Source organism: Schistocerca cancellata, chromosome 11 (genome assembly GCF_023864275.1).
Source record: "Schistocerca cancellata isolate TAMUIC-IGC-003103 chromosome 11, iqSchCanc2.1, whole genome shotgun sequence".
NCBI classification, from domain to species: domain Eukaryota; kingdom Metazoa; phylum Arthropoda; class Insecta; order Orthoptera; family Acrididae; genus Schistocerca; species Schistocerca cancellata.
In genome coordinates, this window is record NC_064636.1 from 115,636,631 (window position 1) to 115,659,502 (window position 22,872).

The 22,872-nt window shown below is 39.6% G+C and overlaps 1 protein-coding gene across 2 annotated transcripts in view; it reads left to right on the forward strand.

The window, feature by feature from the left end:
• The window catches only part of LOC126108691 (zinc finger protein ZFP2-like), a 174,262-nt gene that overhangs the window by 95,314 nt on the left and 56,076 nt on the right, over positions 1-22,872 (forward strand). For both annotated transcript variants that reach the window (XM_049914009.1, XM_049914008.1), the window contains one exon: positions 3,755-3,817. In XM_049914009.1, coding sequence (XP_049769966.1) covers positions 3,755-3,817 — 63 coding nt within the window. The remainder of the gene's footprint in view (positions 1-3,754; positions 3,818-22,872) is intronic.

A 22,872-nucleotide genomic window follows, 5' to 3' on the forward strand; every position in this document is an offset into this window, starting at 1 on the left:
CCACAGTACAGGTGTCAAGGAGCTTTTCTGCTGGAATATGAAGTATTTGTGCCCTCCCATCAGCATGATGAAGAAGATATCAGGGTTCATCAGACCTAGCAATGCTCTGCCACTGTGCCTACATCCATTGCCGATGGTCATGTGCCTATTTTAGTCATGGTTGCCAATGTTGTGGTGTTAATATTGGCATATGCATGGGTTGTCAGCTGCAGAGGCACATTTTTAGGAGTGTTCAGTGCACTGTGTGTTTACAGATACTTCTAACTGTCCAGCATGATAGGTTGGTGGTAGTTCTGTCACAGTTCACCACATGTCCCATTCTACCAGTATGCCCAGCCTGCAACATCCAACATCTGCAATGATGGATGGCTGCAAAACCTCATTACTTCTGGACATGTTTCAGCTTGGTTTCACCACACGTTGGAACATCCAACAAGTTGTGCATTTCGAAAATGGTGGTGGTGAGCTTCCGAGCCATCACAATCTGCCCTCGGTCAAACTCAGATAGATGGCACTTGTTCCTCATACTACACATGGACAGCATGCCCACTGATACAACTTGTACCGTTTGTGTGTGACCAGTGATTTTTCCTCACCAGATGACACTGTTGTTGCTAGAACAGGTTTATATTGATAGTAGATCAGTGGTCATAATGTTCTGGCTTATCAGTCTGCTTAAACAGACCGGGTGTTCTGCATTAAAGAAATTCAGTGATCATACATTTTTTAAAAATTTCTGTATTTCAGCCTCGAGTCTCAAAAATGTTATCATAACGAGTTTTGACTAACCAAGAGAGTACTCTCACGCCCTTGTGCAACATCTGAATGACTTACCCAGTCACTTAAAGGTCACTCTATACTTTAATATGGATTCTAAAGCTAGCTGCTTGGCATTTTTCATGTTACCTAATAATAAAAATGGGGGTAGGTCTGATGCCGACTTCTGCTACCCAATATCACTTCTAAAAGTTTCATCCTAAATTCTAGAAAAAGTAATGTATTCAAGAGTAGTTTCACACATTTATAACAAACTGTCAGTTTGGTTTTCAGAAAGGATTTCGAACAGAAAAGGGTTATACGAGTATGTCTTCACTGAACACACATTAAATGCTGTGAATAACCAAATGTCACTCATAGGGATTTTTTGTGATCTCTCAAAGGCTTTTGACTGTGTAAATGGTGGAATTCTTCTAGATCAGCTGATGTATTAAGGTATGAGTGGGACAGTGCAGATATAATTTAATTCTTATTTAACTGGAAGGATGCAGATGGTTGAAATTACCAATTCACATAATGCACAAAAATCAGCTGATTATTCAGACTTGGGAGGTATCAAGAATGGGATCCTACAAGGTTCAATATTAGGTCCATTATTATTCTAAAAAATACATGTTAATTACTTGCCATTTTATATTGACTAATATGCAAAGCTACATAGTTCTTTTTTTGCTGATGATACAGGTATGGTAATTGCACCCAACAAACAAGAATTACGTGAGGAAATTGTAAAAATAATGTTTTTCAGAATATTATTAAGTGGTTCTCTGCAGATTGGATTCTCGTTAAGTTTTGATAAAACAAAGTATATACACTATTGTACAGTAAAGGGCATAACACCAGTAATAAATACCAACTTTGAATAGAAATATGTAGCTGAGGCAGAACACTGAAAACTTGTGGGTGCATGCATTAACTAGATATTAAATTGGAAGAAATACATTGATGATTGGCTGAAACTTTCAAGTTTGGGTACTTATGCTATCAAGGTTATTGCAAATTTAGGTGATAAACATATCAGTAAATTAGCTTACTATGTCTGTTTTCATTCATTGCTTTAATGTGAAGTCATATTTTGGGGTAATTCATCATTAAGGTAAAAGTGTTTATTGCACAAAACCATGTGATCAGGATAATTGCTGAAGTCCACCCAAAATCATCTTGGTGACATTTATTTAAGGAACTAGATATACCCACAATAGCTTTAGTACATGTTTGGTCATTGAGCAAATAGCATCAAAAGTCTGACAGATAACCAACCTGCATTTAAAATAAAAAGATTTCTGAATGACAGTCTCTTCTGCTCAGTAGATGAATTATTAGATATAAATTAGTAATTTACCAATTATTTAAAAAAATTGAATTATGTTATGTAAAGAATACTTTTGTTAAACGGACATCTTCCACACTATTGAAATGTGCTGCATTTATAATCTATGGAATGAGTATTAGTCTAATCTAATCTAAACTTTCCAGTAATGATAGAAGTTGTAAGTGACAGAAGAAGTCCCATGCTTCTTGACAGAGCATAGGGGAATGATGCAGGAGACCTGCACCTCTGTACTATGCAAGGTCTTAATGGAGGTGGTTTGCCGTTGCCATCCTCCAACCATAATGGGGATGAATGATGATGATGAGGGCGACACAAGAACACCCAGTCATCTTGGGGCAGGGAAAAATCCCTGACCCCATCAGGAATCGAACCCAGGACCCCATGCTCTGGCAGCGAGAACACTACCGCAAGACTATAAAAGTGGGCAAGTGACAGAATAAAAATCTTAATTACTGATTGAGGGTTTGTAGTCTGCCATTTAGTCACTTGGACAGTGGGTCACACATTTTTGCTTTGTATCAATCATGGTCTCTGTATAGATCATCAACAGTGAGGCAAATTTTAAGTTTTTTTCAGCTGAGCTCTGTCTGTGAAAATTACATCTATTGTATTGGATCAGATCTTGCTGCATATACTTTGGAAAATGCATACTTCCGTCATATTGTAAGAGTAGAATAATGTTTCAAGCTCATTATTTTCCCAGTTTGAATTTTCTAAGAAATCAGCATTAAACTTTCCACAAAATTTTGACTAAGTTTTCTGTCATGACAGCTCACCTGTGAAACTAAGCAAGGTTTTGCAGTGGTTAGCATACTGGACCCACATTCAGGAGGATGACGGTTCAAATGTGCCTCTGGCCATTCAGATTTAGGTTTTCCATGATTTCTCTGAATTGCTCCAGGCAAAATGCTGGGACGGTTCCTTTCAAAGTGCACAGCTGATTTCCTTCCCCGTCCTTGACAAAATCAGAGTTTGTGCTCCATCTCTAATGACCTCAGTGTAGATGGGACATTAAACCCAATCTTCCTTCCTTAAATTGTGAATCTAGACTGTTACAGTCAGAAGAGAAGGATTTTTCAGTAACAACCACCAAATACATATTTCTAGATTCTGATATGTGTCAAAAATTGCATGTTTCAATTTTTTCACTTTGTATTTACCTTACACATGTATGGCAATGCATTTTCACATAATGAACGTATGTGGAAAAGGTTGCAGCCTACAACTATGTAAAGTCTGACTGCGCCGAAAACATGACTGATTAAAAGTTTCCTATGACCTAATTCAGGAGCACGGTGTCATTAATAAGTATCTTATGTCAGATTATTTAAACTGTGTAGCTGATTTATGGGACTAATGTCACTTACTGTCATGTATTTGGCTAGACTACGTCAATACATGATTGTGGCAATATAATTATGTCAGTAACTTTGTGTCTACAGTAGGATGAGATGCATCATAAAGCAACTGTTTGTATTTTATCTTTGACTTCCCATGCATAATAACTACAAAATAAGACATTTAAAAGCAAATAATAGTGAGATTAGTTTAATATACAACATAAAAGGAAAGAGACAGCTTTGATACTATGTTGTCAATTAAATACATTTTTATTTTTGTATTGATTTTCTTCAATTTCTACAGGTCTTGGCATCAGAGAATGATCGTCTTGATGAGTGTGATCCATTGAGTGTAACAGATGGTGAGGTAAGCCATACATTTTTCTTATTACTTTTTGCTGCCACATGCTTTTTTACATAGCAAATAAAATTATATTTAAGAGGAGAAAGATGAATCATGTATTGAGAGTTTTATATGACATTATTTAAAATCATGACAATTTCAAATATTCTGGTGCTGTGTATACTGACACAGTTGATAAAGAGCCAAAATCCTTATGAGCTGTTGAATGACTGATTCTGTATGATTGTGTGAGTAAATAACCTTGGAAATATTCTTGTAACATGAATTAAAGTTCTACTTGGAAAGATGATGTCATTTTTGATGTGATGATAGCATATACTGCATGGGGGATAGTAGATACATTGAAAATGTTTTCATCATGTGGGACACTTGTGTTTACCCGTTAATATGGTATGCTCACAGAATGCTCAGTGTGGTGCAGGTGAGTGAAGAAAGCAGGCAACCATGCCACAGAGATGCATTCATGCTTCCTACAGTCGACTCTGTTATCCTGAGAGGGATCAGTTTGGGGCCTTCCCATTGGAGGGGTGGTCCTGTCAGAGAACTGCCACACATATTGGATGTGCTGCATCAGTTGAGCAACAGTGCTGGTATCAGAAGTCGCATGACAGTCTCACACCCTTAGACAACATTCTGGACATCAACATGGCACAGGCACCTGCCAGTATCATTTTGTTGTAAGGGAAACAATGGCAGATTGTTCAGCTATGGCAATACGGATAAGACAGCTTGCAAGCCCAGACATACTGTTGTGAACTGGTTATTAGCAGTTGTGCTATGGACACACACGTCACTCACACAACAGCATCAATGTGCGTGGATTGACTGGTGCCATTGGAGGATCACTTGGCAGATTGAATGGCATGCCATGGTCTTCAGCAGTGAAGGCAATTTCTGCCTCCACACAAGTGTACGACGTAGACCTTGTGATCGCTGTGCTGTAGAGTGCATTCATCCCAGACACACTATCCCCACCCCAAGCCTCATGGCCTGGGAAGGGACAAGCTACAACTCTTGTTCGCTTTTTATGTTTCCGGAGGGAAAGCTAATCAGTGCTCATTACATGCAGAATGTTGTTAGACCTGTTCTTTTGCCATTCTTTCAATGGGGATGTGATGTGTTTTTGCAAAAGGGTAATGCTCACCAATATACTCCCTGTGAAAGTCAACATGCTCTGCAAGACATGTTGCAACTTCCCTGGCCAGTGTAATCTCTGGGCTTGTCTCCAGATTGGCACATGTGGGATACAGTGGAACAAGAAATGAGACTTGTGACTCATCAACCAGCAACTCATACAGAATTATGTGAACAGGCCACGTGGATATGGCATAATATATTGCAGGAGAGTATTCACCATCTGTATGACTGACTAGATGTCAGATTCAACACCTGTATTGTTGCCTGTGGAGGCAACACCACATTACATGGGTGTTTTAGCATGGGTCTATACATGATACCTCAGAACCATTTGTGCTATTGATTTGTAAATGCAACAATTTCATGTAATCCATATGCACTGTTGCAACAATAAGTCATGAGTGAACTGGAAACCTCTAAAAGGGTGTACTACTTTTTCCCAGCAGTGTATTCATTTTTCTGAGGGTATATCAAAGTGATGGAAAATTATGACTGATGAGGTTGTATATTCGCGTAACAGAATTTAGAAGTTGCTACATTTTTAGCATGTTAATGAGCTCTAAAGTAATATGTGTCTTGGATGTTCTATGATGAATAGATGGAATATAGAGTAGCAAGGCATACCTCAGGAAACTGTTGCTGTCTCAGATGTACATGCATATCCAGGTGTTGTATAACATTTTAAAATCTTGCAAATGCTATAGTTTAAGAAAGCCATATTGTGCTTGATGGTATGTTTAGATTTTTTCTCTCACATCACCTCCCTATATTCCAAGCATAGAGGATCTCGTATGTTTGTGCATACTTGCTACATGCTGGAGGAGAGGGCTGTAAAGACTGGTTTTATGTTTTCTGCAGAGAAGTTATTTGTGTTCATTTCAATTGTTCTCATCATAATTTTAATTTACTTGAATTGCATATGTCGAACACCATCCTCCCTTTTAAAAACTTTAGTTTTTGAGTGTCGTTTTTGCCTCCATGCTTTCATGGTTACCACACTTGAAGTATGTGAAGGGAAAGGATCCTGACAGGACAGGGCATGTGTGCTCCAGTTTTATAAGGCTTTCATTCAATTGCAGCTGGACTACAGGTGCACAGTGTAAAATGTCAGAAGGTAGGGGACGAGGTACTGGCAGAAGTGAAGCTGTGAAGGTGGGTCATGAGTCATGCTTGGGTAGCTCAGATAGTAGAGCACTTGCCCGTGAAAGGCAAAGGTCCCGATTTCGAGTCTCAGTCTGGCACAGAGTTTTAATCTGCCAGGAAGTTTCATATCAGTGCACACTCCGCTACAGAGTGAAAATTTCATTCTGGAAACTTCCCCCACGCTGTGGCAAAGCCATGTCTCCGCAATATCCTTCCTTCCAGGAGTGCTAGTTCTGCAAGTTTCGCAGGAGAGCTTCTGTGAAGTTTGGAAGGTAGGATACCAGGTACTGGCAGAAGTAAAGCTGTAAGGACAGGTTGTGAATCATGCTTAGGTAGCTCAGTTGGTAGAGCACTTGCCCACAGAAGGCAGTCCCGAGTTCGAGTCTTGGTCCATCACACAGGTTTAATCTGCCAGGAAGTTTCGTATCAGCACACACTCTGCTGCAGAGTGAAAATTTAATTCAGAATACTTACTCTTGATTGTGATGGAGCAGATGAGATGTGTCATGTCTGCTAAATTCCTTGCCTGTACTGACACTCTGAGTGCTCTTCAGTCTCTTGTTGTCAATGGTATAATCTTATGGGTATCAAGTGAAATTTGTGACTGTATTGAGTACTTTCTAGTAGGGAGGACACAGGAATGTTATCTTGGCTGGAGAGTCATCGTCAGATGTAGAAGTAACTTCAGCTGAGACTGAGGGGAGCGGGTTGGGACCCTTGCTATTCATGTTGTATATTAACAACCTTGCAGATAATATTTCTAGCTAAATCAGTTTTTTGTAGATGGTGCAGTTATTTATAATGAAGTACTATTTGGAGAGAAGCTGCATAAATATTCAGTCAGATCTAGATAAGATTTTGACATGGTGCAGAGATTGGCAACTTGCTCCAAATGCTCCAAAATGTAAAATTGTGCACATCACAAAATGAAAAAGTAGTACCCTATAACTATATCAGAGAGTCACTGTTGGAATCGGCCAACTCACACAAATACCTGGTTGTAACACTTTCTAGGGATATGAAATTGAATGATCACATAGGTTCAGTCATCAGTAAAGCAAATTATAGACTGGTTTATTGCTAGAAAACTGGGGAAGTGCAATCAGTCTACAAAAGAGATTGTTTACAAATCGTGTGCGATCCATCCTAGAATATTGCTTAAGTGTGTGGGACCCTTACCAATTAGGACTAACCTGGGCTATTGAATGTGTACAGAGCAGGGCAGCATGAATGGTCACAGGTTTGTTTAATCCATGGAAGAGTCTTACAGAGATACTGAAGGAACCTAAATGGCAGCCTCTTGAAGACAGACATAAATTGCTTTGAGAAAGTCTTATCAACAAAGTTCCAAGAATCAGCTTGGATATACTACAACCTCCTGTGTATCAGTCAAACAGGTATCATGAGGATAATATTAGAATAATTACTGCATGCACAGATGCATTCAAACACTCATTCTACCAATGCTCCATACATGAAGAGAACAGAAGAAATTGTAATAACTGGTACAATGGGACATATCCTCTGCCATGCACTACCATGTGGTTTGCAGAGTATCAGATGTAGATTACATGGGGATATCCAGGACAAAAAATAAAAAAAAATTGTGTTGGAAGATGATACTGAATGCTATTTTGTAAGGGATGTTCTGTTGATTTAAAAAGCTTTATACTCATAAATAGTTCAGTTAAATGTAATGATTATTAACATAAATGATACAGAGCAAATTTAAACTGCAGAATTAATGCAGCTTCAATGGCCTGCTGGCATAACCACACAGTGACAATTTAGGCAAGTTTTTGATGTTGCTAAGCGACAGTCATACAATACTTTTTAATGGAACACACTGCCATTTGACTGTTTTGTTGTTTATTTTAAGTACAACCCAGGTTACACACTTTTATGCCATTTTCAAGCATCTGATTTTATGTCTATAACATATATTGGAGAACACTTAACATGTCAACCTCAAAGCTTAAATTATGGCCAACTTAAGTCTGACATGTTAAGTGTCCTGAAAAAAGAAAAAGACATACTTGTAAAATCAAACACTTGAAGATGGCATAAAAGGCCAAAATCTGGGCTGTACATTAATAAACAATAAAACAGTCAAATGGCAGTGTGTTTGAAAAGGATTTCTCCAACCAACATGCCAGTACATCTCTCGAAAGTAATGAAGTATTTTAATCACATTGCTGCCAGCCACACCGCAACTGCATTGATGAGATGTAGTATTTTATGAGATTTACCAAAAACCATCATAACATTTATTTTGAAAATACAATGTAATTGTATAGATAAAAAATCTACTCACCAAGTGCCAGTGGGATTGCACATGCATAAAGGTATTAAAGCTTGCAAGCTTTCGGAGCCAGTGACTCCTTGTGGCAAGAGGGTTGAAGGGGAAGGAAGACGGGTGGAGGAAAAGGACTGGTGAGGTTTAGGAAAAGGGGTAGAGCTGAAAATAGTTGCTCAGAAGTCGTCCCCCCTCCACTCCTCCTCCACACTCCTCTCCCAGTCAGGGGAGACAGGGATTGGATGAGAAGGAAATACTGATTGTTAGGGACTGCACCAGAGAAAATTTGACAACCTGAGAGCTTAAAGGTGGAAAATGGTGTCATATGCAAGATGGAAATTACTGCCAACACATTGTGCATGAACTAATGAGAGCAGAAAGGTAAGTGCATTGTATGTGACGGAGATGGAGGGGGTTGGCAAAATACAGACAAGTCAGAAAATGAAAGATAAAGAAAATTAAAAATGATTCAAGAAAGGAATAGTTACTGTGAAGAAATGCTGAGACCAAAGAAATTAATGTAAATTAAGGTCAGGTGGGTAGCGAAAACCAAGGACATGTTATATTGTCAGTTTCTACTTACAGAGTTCTTAGAATTGGTCTCCAGGGGAAGAATCCAGATGGCATGTATGGTGAAACAGGAACTAAGGTCATGACTGCCATGTTGTAGAGCATGCTCTGCAACAGAATGTTGTATGTTGCCGGTATACGCTCTCCACTTATGCCTATTTATCTTAATTGATAACTTTGTGGTAGTCATATCAATGTAAAAGGCCAAACAGTGTTTACATAACAGCTGGAGTACAACATGTGTCATTTGACAGGGGCTGTCAGCAGCTGGTATACAACATGTGACATTTCACAAGGGGCTATCTTTTTGATAGTTTGTTTTGCCAGACACAAAGCTGGTATAGGTGGTGGCAGGAAGTTGCATAGGGCAAGTCTTACAGTGGGAACAGTTGAGGGGGTGGGAGCTGTAGGGTAGAGATATGGGTGCAGATGGAGCATAGGGTCTGTCAACGATACTGAGGAGACTGGGAGGGTAATGAAAATCTATTCTAGCTAGAAGGGGAAAATGTTGGATCTTATTTCAGGGCATGATTTAAGGCAGTCATAGCCGTGTTGACAAGGTTGTATTCCAGCTGCTATATAAACACTGTTCGGCCTTTTACATTGGCATGACTACCATGAAGTTTCAGTTGGGATGAATAGGCATATACAGAGTGTGTATACTGACACCACACAATATACTGTTGCAGAACATGCTCTGCAACGTGATAGTTATGACCTTGGTTTCTGTTTCACAACATATGCCATCTAGATTCTTCCCCCATACACCAGTTTCTCAGAATTCTGCATGTGGGAACTGGTGCCACAACATGTCCTTGGTTATCACCACCCATTGACCCTTAATTTATGTTAATTTCTTTGGTCTCAGCATTTCTTCACAGTAACTGTTCCTTTCTTCATCCTCTTTTAGTTTTCTATATGTTTCATTTCTGACCTGGCTATTTTATGCCATCTCCTCCCACCTTTATCGCACATAATGCTCATAGCTTTCCACTCTCATTAACTCATGCCCGATGTTTTGCTGGTAATCTACTCTTCTCCCACAACCTTGCATTTTGCTTTGTCTCAGGTTGGTTTTTCTGGCAATGTCAGTGTACTTTAATCATGAAGTAGATAGATGGTTAGTTTCATGTTCCATTGATCATTTTGCGCAGTACATTGTGATGATGTGAAATGAGTCATTTTATTTTCACATTACAAATTAATTTGTAAATATGGCTGCGTGCTCAACATCAAAAAGATTTTTTAAATATTCAGATGTGAGTTGGTGATTGCTACCCTTCCCCTTTTACACATAACAGTAACAAAAGTGCTTCTAGGGAATAGGAGTTGTCAAGGATAAACTTTTTCAGTTTTCCAGTTTAAATTCTCATTAATATGACGACTTAAGAATTTTGAAGTTTCCACCCTATTTATTATTTCCTCACAATGTGTTACACATGTCAATGCTGTAGTAGCCCTAGAACTGAATATTTTTTTTGTTTTGTTTTTTTTTGTTCTGAGACCATTTGCAGAAATTTAATCAGTGATACTTTGAGGAACATTGTTCAGCATGTCCTGTTTACAGATGTATGCATGGACTGATTATTAGTGTCACCTGCAAAAAGAATTAATTCTGCTTGTTTTATATTAGATGCAAGATAGTGGATATAATATTGAGCCTTGGGGCTCCCCATACATGATTTCTGCCAAGTTAGAATTATTTTCCTCAGAGTCTATTGATTTAAGTACTAAGTAAAACTTCCTGCTTGCAACCTTTTGGTTAGATATGACATCCATTCATTGGCTAGACCATCAATCCCGTAAAACTTCAATTTATCTAGAAGAATACTGTGGTTCACACAGTCAAATGCTTTAGATAGGTACAGAAAATACTAACCAGTGCTATTTTTTTGTTTGATGCTTGTTAAATTTTTGGAGTGAACATGTAAATGGCATTCTCAGTAGAGCAACTGTTTCTAAATCCAAATGTGGCTTTTTGAGGATATTATTGCTGCTCAGGTAACGTATTATTGTAGAATACACCAACTCTGAGATTTTGAAAAATGATGTCAGCTGTGAAACAGGTCGGTAGTTATTGACATCTCTTGTCACCTTTCTTAAATAGGTGTTTGACTAAGACGTATGCCATGCATTAGTGATGCATTACATACAGGGTGTTTATTAACTATGAGAATGAAGGCTTCCAGACTTCTTACGACATCAGTTCTAGGTTAAACCTCAAGCTTTTGATGATTGCCTCCATTGTCTTTGTTACAGACTGACTGTCAAAACTGCTGCTACAATGGCCTTATCAAGTCCATAGACGATGTCTGTTTGGTTGGTAATTACATAATGCTATTGCAGATGCTGTCAGTGTCTGCTCTGGGGGTATCACTGCTCCCATAGTAGCATCAATATTGCGACAAATATATCTACTACTGCTTTGCATTGTGGACTTGCTTCCATGCACTGCTAAGATTATCTGTGCTGTCATGATTGAAGTTCTTCTCTCACATTCTTATTTCTACAGCCTTTTTAATTACAGAATCCCAATGTGTATGTGCTGCAGTCAAAACTTTTATTTTGTCAAACACTTCTTCGTGTTGGCTTGTGGAGTTGTGCTCAGCAACTGCAGATTTCTCCAGTTCTCAATTTTTAATATGCTGTTGATGTTCTCCACAGGAGTCAGAAAAGTTTTGAGATGGACTGACCGATGTTATTGCTCCTGCACTCAGGAGGGGTGTTATAAATGTCAGAGATCCTGAGACTGTATTTAACAGGGCATAGCATCTCCTGTATCTTCTTAGGAGATTGGAAAACAGTAATAGGTCTTATATCTCATCTTCCCAAGTTTCTGTCTTTTCGCTGGATGTAACACCACAGAAAGGAAGGAATATGACTGCTGGTTTACCATGTGAATGTTCAACATTTTCACATCCCATTTCTTGGAGAGCACTGCCTTCATATCACATGAACCACAGCCATTGTTTCAGAACACATACTTCAAATGATTAATTTTCGAATCCAAGTGGTCTTCGTGAGAAACAGTTCTTGTTCTGTGTACCAAATTTTTTAAAATTGCTGTCTTCTTGACTGCATACTGAAAACTTTGGACCCTAAGATATAAAGCAGTATGTGTTGTCTTTCAGTACACTCAGTGGCCAAGGTGGCCCTCTTACTTTTACTGTATGAAAACATCTAGAAATATCAGCCTTACTTCTTTCACTGTCTTGACAGTGAACTGGATGTTGGGGTGCATACTGTTTACATGTTCAATGAAGTGCTCAAGAGTTTCTATGCTATGTGGCAAGACCATAAATGCATCATCAGCATAATGATAAAATGAAGATGCATTAAGGGGAGAAAAATTTAATACCTGTTCCTCAAAATGGCCAATAAAAAATTGGTCATTGCATGAGACAACAGAGAACCCATAGCTGTTATGTCCATCATTTCATAAAATTTACCATCATATAGGAAGTAGGTGGTTATCATAACATGTCAAAACAATTTACCTTTTCAGTAGGAAAATGCTCTGCCAACAATTTTATTATGTCCTCCAGAGAAAGTTTTTTAAATAGTGAGACAACAGTCAGGCTGACTGTTGTGCAAATTCTAATCTGTTTAATTTTCTCAGTGAGAGTTTTGATGTGAAATTCACAGTGGCCAACTATTTGAGTCGTCAGCTAATTAAATATTTGGTCAGTCTGTAAGTAGAAGAACCAGTTGTGCCAACAATTGGCCTCAAAGAAATATTTCCCTTATGGAGCTCGGGTAATCGGTACAACCAGGGAAATCGAGGAGCTCATGCTCTAAGATTTTTTATGACATCATCTGGCAGACAAGAATTCTTCAGGAGCGCCTTTGCTTTTCAAATGTATGAAAGAGTAGGGTCCCATTTCAGGCATTTGTGTACTATCTTTCAACAGTGATCCGCTTTGCTGTGATATTCAGTGGTATTAAGAACAGGCATGGCATTTCCCTTGTCAGGCAGAAGTACCAGAAGACTTCATCTTTCTGCAATGCAGGATGTTACCTTGTTGGCCTCATCTTGTGAGAAATGCCACACTGCCTATACCACTCCACATGATAGGTGAATTATGTGGTGTGGGAATGAACTCAGTCCTTTATTAAGGGCTGAATTGACTCCTTCATCAATATTCTGGTCCAATATATTGATGACAGTGCATGCTGTTCCATGAGATGACATTAATCTTTGCCTTTTTGCAAGTCACTCAGATTTCTTTGTTTGTTTAGCTGTTGTATTGCTATGGTGAGCTCTTTGATGAGCTGCCATTGACATATTGATCCACTTCAGTCGAGAGATGAGAAAACTGTAGATGGAAAGAGATGACAGTTTTATGATAAAAGGTTGCGTTAGTATCCAATTCATACCTTCTGTGTTGTATCCTTTCTTTGATGATTGCCAGTCTGGTCTTTGTAAAATATTATTCACCCGTGCCAACCTTATGTGACCTTTAACATGATCTTCATCTTTGTGAAACATTATTCACTCCTGCCGGCCTTATGTGATGTTTAACGTGATCTCCTTATCCTGATAAATTCACAGCTGTGCATATTTCATACATGGCTTTTCAAGTTCAAAAAATCTGTCATGCAATGTCCCCCACAGAGAGGAAAGCTGTGTGAAAATAAGTCTTTTGTGACACTGCTGTTGTATGAAACATTCTCAGACTTTTGCCATGAGGATGAAACCTCGACCTTTTGACAGAAAAAAATGTTGACCTTTTGACATTGTCTTCATCACAAGCAAGTGATTGTTAAAATTGCTGCTGTGGTGGCCTTACATAGCACATAGATGGTTTCTGGTTGGCCAGTGATTGTTAAAAGCTTTGTCCCAGGCTCCTACATCCTGGGATTCCGTAATTAAAGAGGCTGTAGAAATAAGAATGTGTAAGAAGAACTTGAATCGTGGTAGCTTATATAATGTTGGCATTCCATTAATGCAAGCTTTGGATGCAGAGAAGATGTATATATTGTCACGTAGAAGAAGGTCTTATTAGCTGAATGATGAACACTAGCTTCACTTAATGAAGGTTTATTCAGCACTTGCACATACAAGAGCACAGAACAAACGGCTCTCTCATCATATAGACGAAGTACAGGGTCAGTTGTAAGAGCTTTTCACAGCAGCATTGTTGAGCACCACCCCAAATAAATTTAGCATCACTTTTAACAACTCTTGGGGTGGCCTGGATTTGATACAAAAGTCTTTAATAAAATGATCGTAATAAGAACATAATCTGAGGAAGCTTCTCACTTCTCTAATACTTTTAGGAATAGGAAATTCCGTTATAACTCTCACCTTTTGTGGGTCTGACCACACAGCTTCATTTGACACAAGGTGTCCAAGTATTTTGATTTCTTTTGCTCCAAAGAGACACTTTCTTGGATTAAGTTTCAGTTCACCTTGTTGGAGACAATTAAGCACAGCCCTCACTCTTTTTATATGTTCATCAAATATCTCTATAATGTCATCTAAATAACAAAGACACATCGTCCACTTCAGGTGACGTAGAAAATTATCCATCATCCATTCATAAGTTGCTGGTGCATTACACAAACCAAATGGCATTACCTTAAACTCACACAGCCCTTCAGGGGTGATGAATGCAGTTTTCTTGTGATCAGCCTCATCTACTTCGATTTGCCAGTATCCTGAGTACATGTCCATGGTTGAAAAAAACTTAGCCTCCTTCAGACAATCTAGTGTATTGTCAATTCATGGAAGAGGGTAAACTTCCTTTTTAGTTATCTTATTAAGCTTCCTGTGATCAACACAAAAGCACCAACTGCCATCCTTCTTCCTTACGAGGACCACTGGTGATGACCATGGATGCTGCGAAGACTGAATGATGTTATTCTTCATCATTTCTCGTCATGACTTATTCGATGTTCCATTCCTGACACACGGTATGCTCTCTGGTTTATTGGTTGATAGTCTCCAGTGTTAATCCAGTGCTTCACCAGCAGTTTGTCTAATTTGCTCTTCACCTGTGGATTGAAGCATTCAGAGAACTCTTGGAGAATGGCAAGTAGCTTGTTCTGTTGTTCCTTGGTGAGGTTTGGTGATAGTCAAGCTAGAAGATCTTGTCTCATAGTGGTAGCGCTAATTTCACCCACAGACTCAGCATGGGAGGTTTTTATGACGCTCAGCTGTTCTGAAATTAACGGCTCAGCGTTTGCTATGCACATGCGTCGTGGAAGGAGCTGCAGTTCTTGGTGACAGTACACTATCCACAATTCAATGAATCCGGTCTTAAACTAGACAACAGAGGCTGGGATGATGTAGTTATTCTCCAGTGGTATGCTTCACTTACATTCCACTACAATTCCATGGGTTGATGCATGGCACGACACATGACAGTTACCTCTCTAGTGCTGACCAGAGGAATAGTCAATTCATCCACCACACACAGTGTCCACACATTTGGATGCGCATCTTCCTGTCCACAGTATCTCATCTCGTCTAGCATATTCTTCAATCAACTACAATCTATAATTGTCTGAGAAGCTTTCAAAAAGTCCCATCCGAGATTGACATCAAGACTACATTCTTGTAAGATGACAAATTCTAAGCGCTGTGTTGTTGTTGTTGTTGTGGTCTTCAGTCCTGAGACTGGTTTGATGCAGCTCTCCATGCTACTCTATCCTGTGCAAGCTTCTTCATTTCCCAGTACCTACTGCAGCCTTCATCCTTCTGAATCTGCTTAGTGTATTCATCTCTTGGTCTCCCTCTACGATTTTTACCATCCACACTGCCCTCCAGTAATAAATTGGTGATCTCTTGATGCCTCAGAACATGTCCTACCAACCGATCCCTTTTTCTAGTCAAGCTGTGCCACAAACTCCTCCCCAGTTCTATTCAGTACCTCCTCATTAGTTATGTGATCTACCCATCTAATCGTCAGCATTCTTCTGTAGCACCAAATTTCGAAAGCTTCTATTCTCTTCTTGTCCAAACTGTTTATTGTCCATGTTTCACTTCCATACATGCCTACACTCCATACAAATACTTTCAGAAACGAGTTCCAGAAACTTAAATTTGTAAACGATATTAACAAATTTCTCTTCTTCAGAACCGCTTTCCTTGCCATTGCCAGTCTACATTTTATATCCTTTCTACTTCGACCATCATCAGTTATTTTGCTCCCCAAATAGCAAAACCCCTTTACTACTTTATGTGTCTCATTTCCTAATCTAATTCCCTCAGCATCACCCAACTTAATTCGACTACATTCCATTATCCTTGTTTTTGATGTTGTTGATGTTCATCTTATACCCACCTTTCAAGACACTGTCCATTCCGTTCAACTCCTCTTCCAAGTCCTTTGCTGTCTCTGACAGAATTACAATGTCATCGGCAAACCTCAAAGTTTTTATTTCTTTTCCATGGATTTTAATACCTACTCCGAATTTTTTCTTTGTTTCCTTACTGCTTGCTCAATATACAGATTGAATAACATCAAGGAGAGGCTACAAACCTGTCTCACCTGCCCAACCACAGCTTCCCTTTCATGTCCCTTGACTCTTATAACTGCCATGTGCTTTCCGTACAAGTTGTAAATAGCCTTTTGCTCCTTGTATTTTACCACTGCCACCTTTAGAATTTGAAAGAGAGTATTCCAGTCAACATTGTCAAAAGCTTGCTCTAAGTCTCCAAATGCTAGGAACATAGGTTTGACTTTCCTAAATCTTTCTTCTAAGATAAGTCGTAGAGTCAGTATTGCCTCACATGTTCCATTATTTCTATGGAATCCAAACTGATCTCCCCCGAGGTCAGCTTCTACCAGTTTTTCTATTTGTCTGTAAAGAATTCGCGTTAGTATTTTGCAGCTGTGACTTATTAATCTGACAGTTTGGTAATTTGCACATCTGTCAACACCTGCTTTCTTTGGGAGTGGAATTATTATATTCTTCTTGAAGTCTGAGGGAATTGTGCCTGTCTCATATATTTTGCTCACAAGATGGTAGAGTTTTGTCAGGACTGGCTCTCCCAAGGCTGTCAGTAGTTCTAATGGAATGTTGTCTACGCGCGGGGCCTTGTTTCGACGTGGGTCTTTCAGTGCTCTGTCAAACTCTTCACGCAGTATTATATCTCCCATTTCATCTTCATCTACATCCTCTTCCATTTCCATAATATTGTCCTCAAGAACATCGCCCCTGTATAGACCCTCTATATACTCCTTCAACCTTTCTGCTGTCCCTTCTTTGCTTAGAATTGGGTTTCCATATGAACTCTTGATATTCATGGAAGTGGTTCTCTTTTCTCCAAAGGGCTCTTTAATTTTCCTGTAGGCAGTATCTATCTTACCCCTAGTGAAATAGGTCTCTACATCCTTACAGTTGTCCTCTAGCCATCCCTGCTTAGCCATTTTGCACTTCCTGTTGATCTTATTTTTGAGATATTTGTATTCCTTTTTGCCTGCTTCACTTACTGCATTTTTGTATTTTCTCCTTTCATCAATAAAATTCAGTATCTCTTCTGTTACCCAAGGATTTATACTAGCCCTCATCTTTTTACCTACTTGATTCTCTGCTGCCTCCACTATTTCATTCCTCAAAGCTACCCATTCCTCTTCTACTGTATTTCTTTCCCCCTTTCCTGTCAATTGTTCCCTTATGCTCTCCCTGAAACTCTGTACAAACTCTGGTTTACTCAGTTTCTCCAGGTCCCTTCTCCTTAAATTCCCACCTTTTTGGAGTTTCTTCAGTTTTAATCTACAGTCCATAACCAATAGATTGTGGTCAGAGTCCACATCTGCCCCTGGAAATGTCTTACAATTTAAAACCTGGTTCCTAAATCTCTGTCTTACCATTATAAAATCTATCTGAAACCTGTCAGTATCTCCAGGATCCTTCCATGTATACAACCTTCTTTTGTGGTTCTTGAACCAGGTGTTAGCTATGATTAAGTTATGATCTGTGCAAAATTCTACCAGACGGCTTCCTCTTTCATTTCTTTCCCCCAATCCATAATCATCTACTACGTTTCCTTCTCTTCCTTTTCCAACTACTGAATTCGAGCCACCCATGACTATTAAATTTTCATCTCCCTTCAGTATTTGAATAATTTCTCTTATCTCGTCATACATGTCTTCAATTTCTTCGTCATCTGCAGAGCTAGTTGGCATATAAACTTTTAGTACTGTAGTAGGCGAGGGCTTCGTGTCTATCTCGGCCACATTAATCCGTTCACTATGCTGTTTGTAGTAGCTTACCTGCACTCCTATTTTTTTATTCATTATTAAACCTACTCCTGCATTACCCCTACTTGATTTTGTATTTATAACCCTGTATTCACCTGACCAAAAGTCTTGTTACTCCTGCCACCGAACTTCACTAATTCCCACTATATCTAACTTTAACCTATCCATTTCCCTTTTTAAATTTTCTAACCTACCTGCCCGATTAAGGGATCTGACATTCCACGCTCCGATCCATAGAACGCCAGTTTTCTTTCTGCTGATAACGACATCCTCCTGAGTAGTCCCCACCTGGAGATCCGAATGGGGGGCTATTTTACCTCCGGAATATTTTTCCCAAGAGGACGTCATCATCATTTATTCATACAGTAAAGCTGCATGCCCTTGGGAAAAATTACAGCTGTAGTTTCCCCTTGCTTTCAGCCGTTCGCAGTACCAGCACAGCAAGGCCATTTTCGGTAGTGCTACAGGGCCAGATCAGTCAACCATCCAGACTGTTGCCCCTGCAACTACTGAAAAGGCTGCTGCCTCTCTTCAGGAATCACACGTTTGTCTGACCTCTCAACAGATACCCCTCCGTTGTGGATGCATGTACGGTATGGCTATATGTGTTGTTGAAGCATGCAAGCCTCCCCACCAACGGCAAGGTCCATGGTTCATGGGGAGGAAGGCTGTGTATGGTCACTTATAACACAAATGGTACATATTCCTATAGGTTTTACATTTTTCCCATTAGCCACCTTCAGCACAGATGTTTTGTTGTCAACGGATATGGTTTTCTGCAACTGGCAATGGTACTTCTCCGAAATGACGTAATATGATGCTCCAGAGTCCACAAGAGCTTGGGTTGGTTGGCCATATGTGAGGATATCGATGTAGTTTCTTATCATTTTTGTAGTGATCAACTGCATAGAATTTTTCTCTTCAGCGGCCTCACCTCCAAGATAGGTCGCACCTTTTATTTTCCAGATTGCGGTGGCTAGGTGATTGGCTGGAGCTTCTAAACGGCGATGGAGACCTTGATCAGTGTGTTGGGGAGTGTCCTCTCCAGTGGCTACCTTGCAGTGATGGTGACCTACGTCATCCTGCACCCGCATCTTCTTGTTAATCTTCGTTATCCCGTAGTTTGCATTGGCTAAGATCGGCCTGCTATCTTCTGGTGTGGACATCATCAAATATATGCAGCCTTCTCAACAATAGTGCACCACATGTCCTGGTCATCCGCAGTGGAAACGTTTTGATTGGTTATCCTGGGTCCTCCAGACATCAGTCTTCCTTGGTGTCCAAACAGGTTGCTTGTGCGACAATGTAGGAGTGTAACTCTGCTTGGGTCTCGACTCTTTCACCATTTTAAAGGGAAGTGAAGGACTAGAGATTGGGTTCAATGTGTGTTCCACTTCCTCCCTTATGACCTCTTGAAGTTTCTGGGTTTTTTGCTCACCGTGCAGACCAAGTGCCTTCTGAACTTACTCCCTCACTATCTGACGAAGAACACTTGTGAAATCAGTCACTTCCTTCACCATAGACATTGATATGACATTTGGAAACCGTTCAAACTTCTTACTGCAATTCTTTTTTGATTAATTGTTTCTATATACTGGCACCATTTTATGAAGTCGTGTGCTGTCAAAACGTCCTTCAGGACTAGGGCTTGATACATGTTTTCAGCAACACCCTTCCTGAGATGTGCAACCTTATCTTCCTCCTTCATTCTAGGATCCACCGTTTTACACAGCTCCAAGATGTCATGAATGTAGGATACTGTAGTTTCTCGTGGACGCTGTGCCCTGCACTTTATTTTATCTTCAGACTTTCGCTTCTGTCATTGTGTGTCGCCAAAATACTTGAGCAGTTCCGCCTGGAATACTTCCCAGCTTCTCAACTTATCCTCGTTGTTCTCGTACCATTGCTTGGCGGTGCCTTCCAAGTAGAAAAATATGTTAGCCAAACATACAGTGTCATCCCATTTGTTAAATTTGGCTATATGCTCATATACCTTCATCCACTTGTTTGGATCTTGGCCATTGTCACCAGGGAACTTGGAAGGGTGTCTCATGTGGTGGCACACAGTTGCTGTCATTGTAATGTCCTCTTCTTCTTCTGTCTCTGGTAGATTGCGATCTGTTGAATATGGCTCGAACTTGGGTTTCTCGCCTCATAAATGGTGGCTCTGTCATGGACTGATGGGAGCCACTGTGTTGCTGATAATGTGTGCTATCATAAGTTCCAATACCTGGCGCCTCCACGAGAATAATGTCACATAGAAGAAGGTGTAATTGGCTGAATGACAAACACTAACTTCACTTAACGAAGGTTTACTCAGCACTTGCACATACAAGAGTATGGAGCAAACTGTCTCCCGCCAGAACACAGACAGTATATATACAGCTGCAGAACATTCCAGTACAGTGATTCTTGACATTTATGGACAATTCTAGAAAGTACTCAAACTGAATGTAGAAATTAAAATTGTACAGTCCAGGTGAGTTTTGAACTCACAACCCTCCATGCTACAGTTTAGTATCATAACCACTACTCCACGACGCTACTCAGATTCTTCTGTGACAATATATTTGTTACATTGTTTACACTAATACAGGAGCACTGACATTGACACCATCTGCAACAGCATTATGTAATTATTGACTAATCAGTAGCCATCAGTGTTCTATTACGGCCATGGCAGCAGCTTTTTTACTGACACTTGCTCACAGCGAAGGTGATGGAGATAATCATTGAAAGCTCAAGGTTTTACGATGAACTGACACAGCAACAACTCCAAGAATGTTTATACGTTAGTTACACAAAAGCAACCTCTAATTGTGCAAAATGTACATAATTTACCGAAATGTTTAGTACAGCAGTGAAAGCAGTAAATCTTCAAGCTTTATTTACAGATTTTCAGTGTAGCTACATTTCGTAACAAAACAAATTTTCCATCTTTAATCAGTTTTCTGCCAAATCCTTTGAAGCCGGTCTTGATATATTATGGCAATTGCTTGTGTTATATGTTGTTGAAGTTCATCATCATTTCCAAGAAGCAGAGAAAGAAACGTATTATCTTTGGTTGGTTGGTTGGTTGGTTGGTTGGTTGGTTGGGGGAGTGTATCAAATGTGAGGTCACTGGTCTCATCGAATTATGAAAGGATGGGGAAGGAAGTCAGCTGTGCCCTTTCAAAGGATCCATCTCAGCATTTTTCTGAAGCGATGTAGGGAAATGACAGAAAACCTAAATCAGTGTGGCCAGACGTGGGTTTGAACTGTCGTCCTGACAAATGTGAGTCCAGAGTGCTAACCACTGCCACATCTCACTCGATCACTCTGTCTTTAATGTTACCCCATGTACAGAAGTTCATTGGGTTAAATAAGGAGATTGTGGTGGCCAGGATATGGTTCCACTATGTCCAATCCAGGGACATTCCTTCAGAGGTACAAGGCAAGTAATTGATGATGATGTGGCATGCCATCTGGCTGGAAAATAAATTTTGTGCCCTTGCAATTGAGGCATTAGATAATCTTCAGGCATTTCTAGGTGTGATAGATGGGTTTCAGTTCACTCTGCAAAAAAGAAAGCACTGTAAATCTTCTTACAGCTTACCATGGAAAATATGTTTACCATAGGTGAGTCCCATACACATTTGATTTCATGATATGGCTTCTGTTACCCCATATTTGAACGTTATGCCAATTCACTGTACTGCAGGTTTGGAAGGATGGACTCATAACTGAACACAATTTTATTAAGAAAGTTATCTTCAATCTGCATTTTCTTGAACATTTGTACACAAAACTCAGCTCATTTTTCTTTGCCACTTTCTCTTAAAGCTTGCAACAGTTCTGCTTGGTAAGATCTGAATGGATGAAAATCACTTCTATTATACTTTCCACACTGTAACACTGGGTGTATTTAATTCTAAGCATGCTCATCTCAGATTTATGTGGACTATAAATGTAAGACTTGTTCAGTTGCTGCTTCAGAGGCTGCTGGCCAACCCTGAGTCAGCGCTGTATGTGACACACAGCCAGTTTGGTGAGACAGTTGCATGAATTAATAGCAGTTGGTCTTTCAGGAGACTTGCTGCTCTTGTTCCTGAATTGTCTCTGAACTGTAGTAGCTGATTTGGGATTCATGAAACCCTAAACAGCACTGCACACACTCAGGTCCATTGTATGATTCCATGATGACTCCTTGAAATAATTCATTCCATGAGTTTCACCTAATGAGAATGTTGGCAACTAACTGTGTTAGGTGGGAATAAAATTCGAAGATATACTGCATTCAGTGCTGAAACAAACATTTCTGTAAGATACTTACCTGTGTCACAATTAAAAGTTACTTTTGTTCAACTAATTTTTAAATACACCGTATTTCAAATAATACTGGGATTATTATATGGGCACAAATCTGTGGTATTCTGTTGGAAATCCCATCAGAACCAGATGAGCTTATATTATATAGAGGATGTTAAATTTTCTTAATTTCAGAAGGAGAAGTTGGAGATATGTTCACATGATTGAATTTTATGAGAGTTGCTTTTTCAACATACAGCTGGAATTGAAGTGTTTGCCCCTATATTTTCTACTGTTTTTGAAAAAAAATTATTATTAGAGATATTTGCTACTGTGACTCATCATTTGCCTGCTGGAGTGGCTGAGCAGTTCTAGGCACTACAGTCTGGAACCACGCGACCACTGTGGTCGCA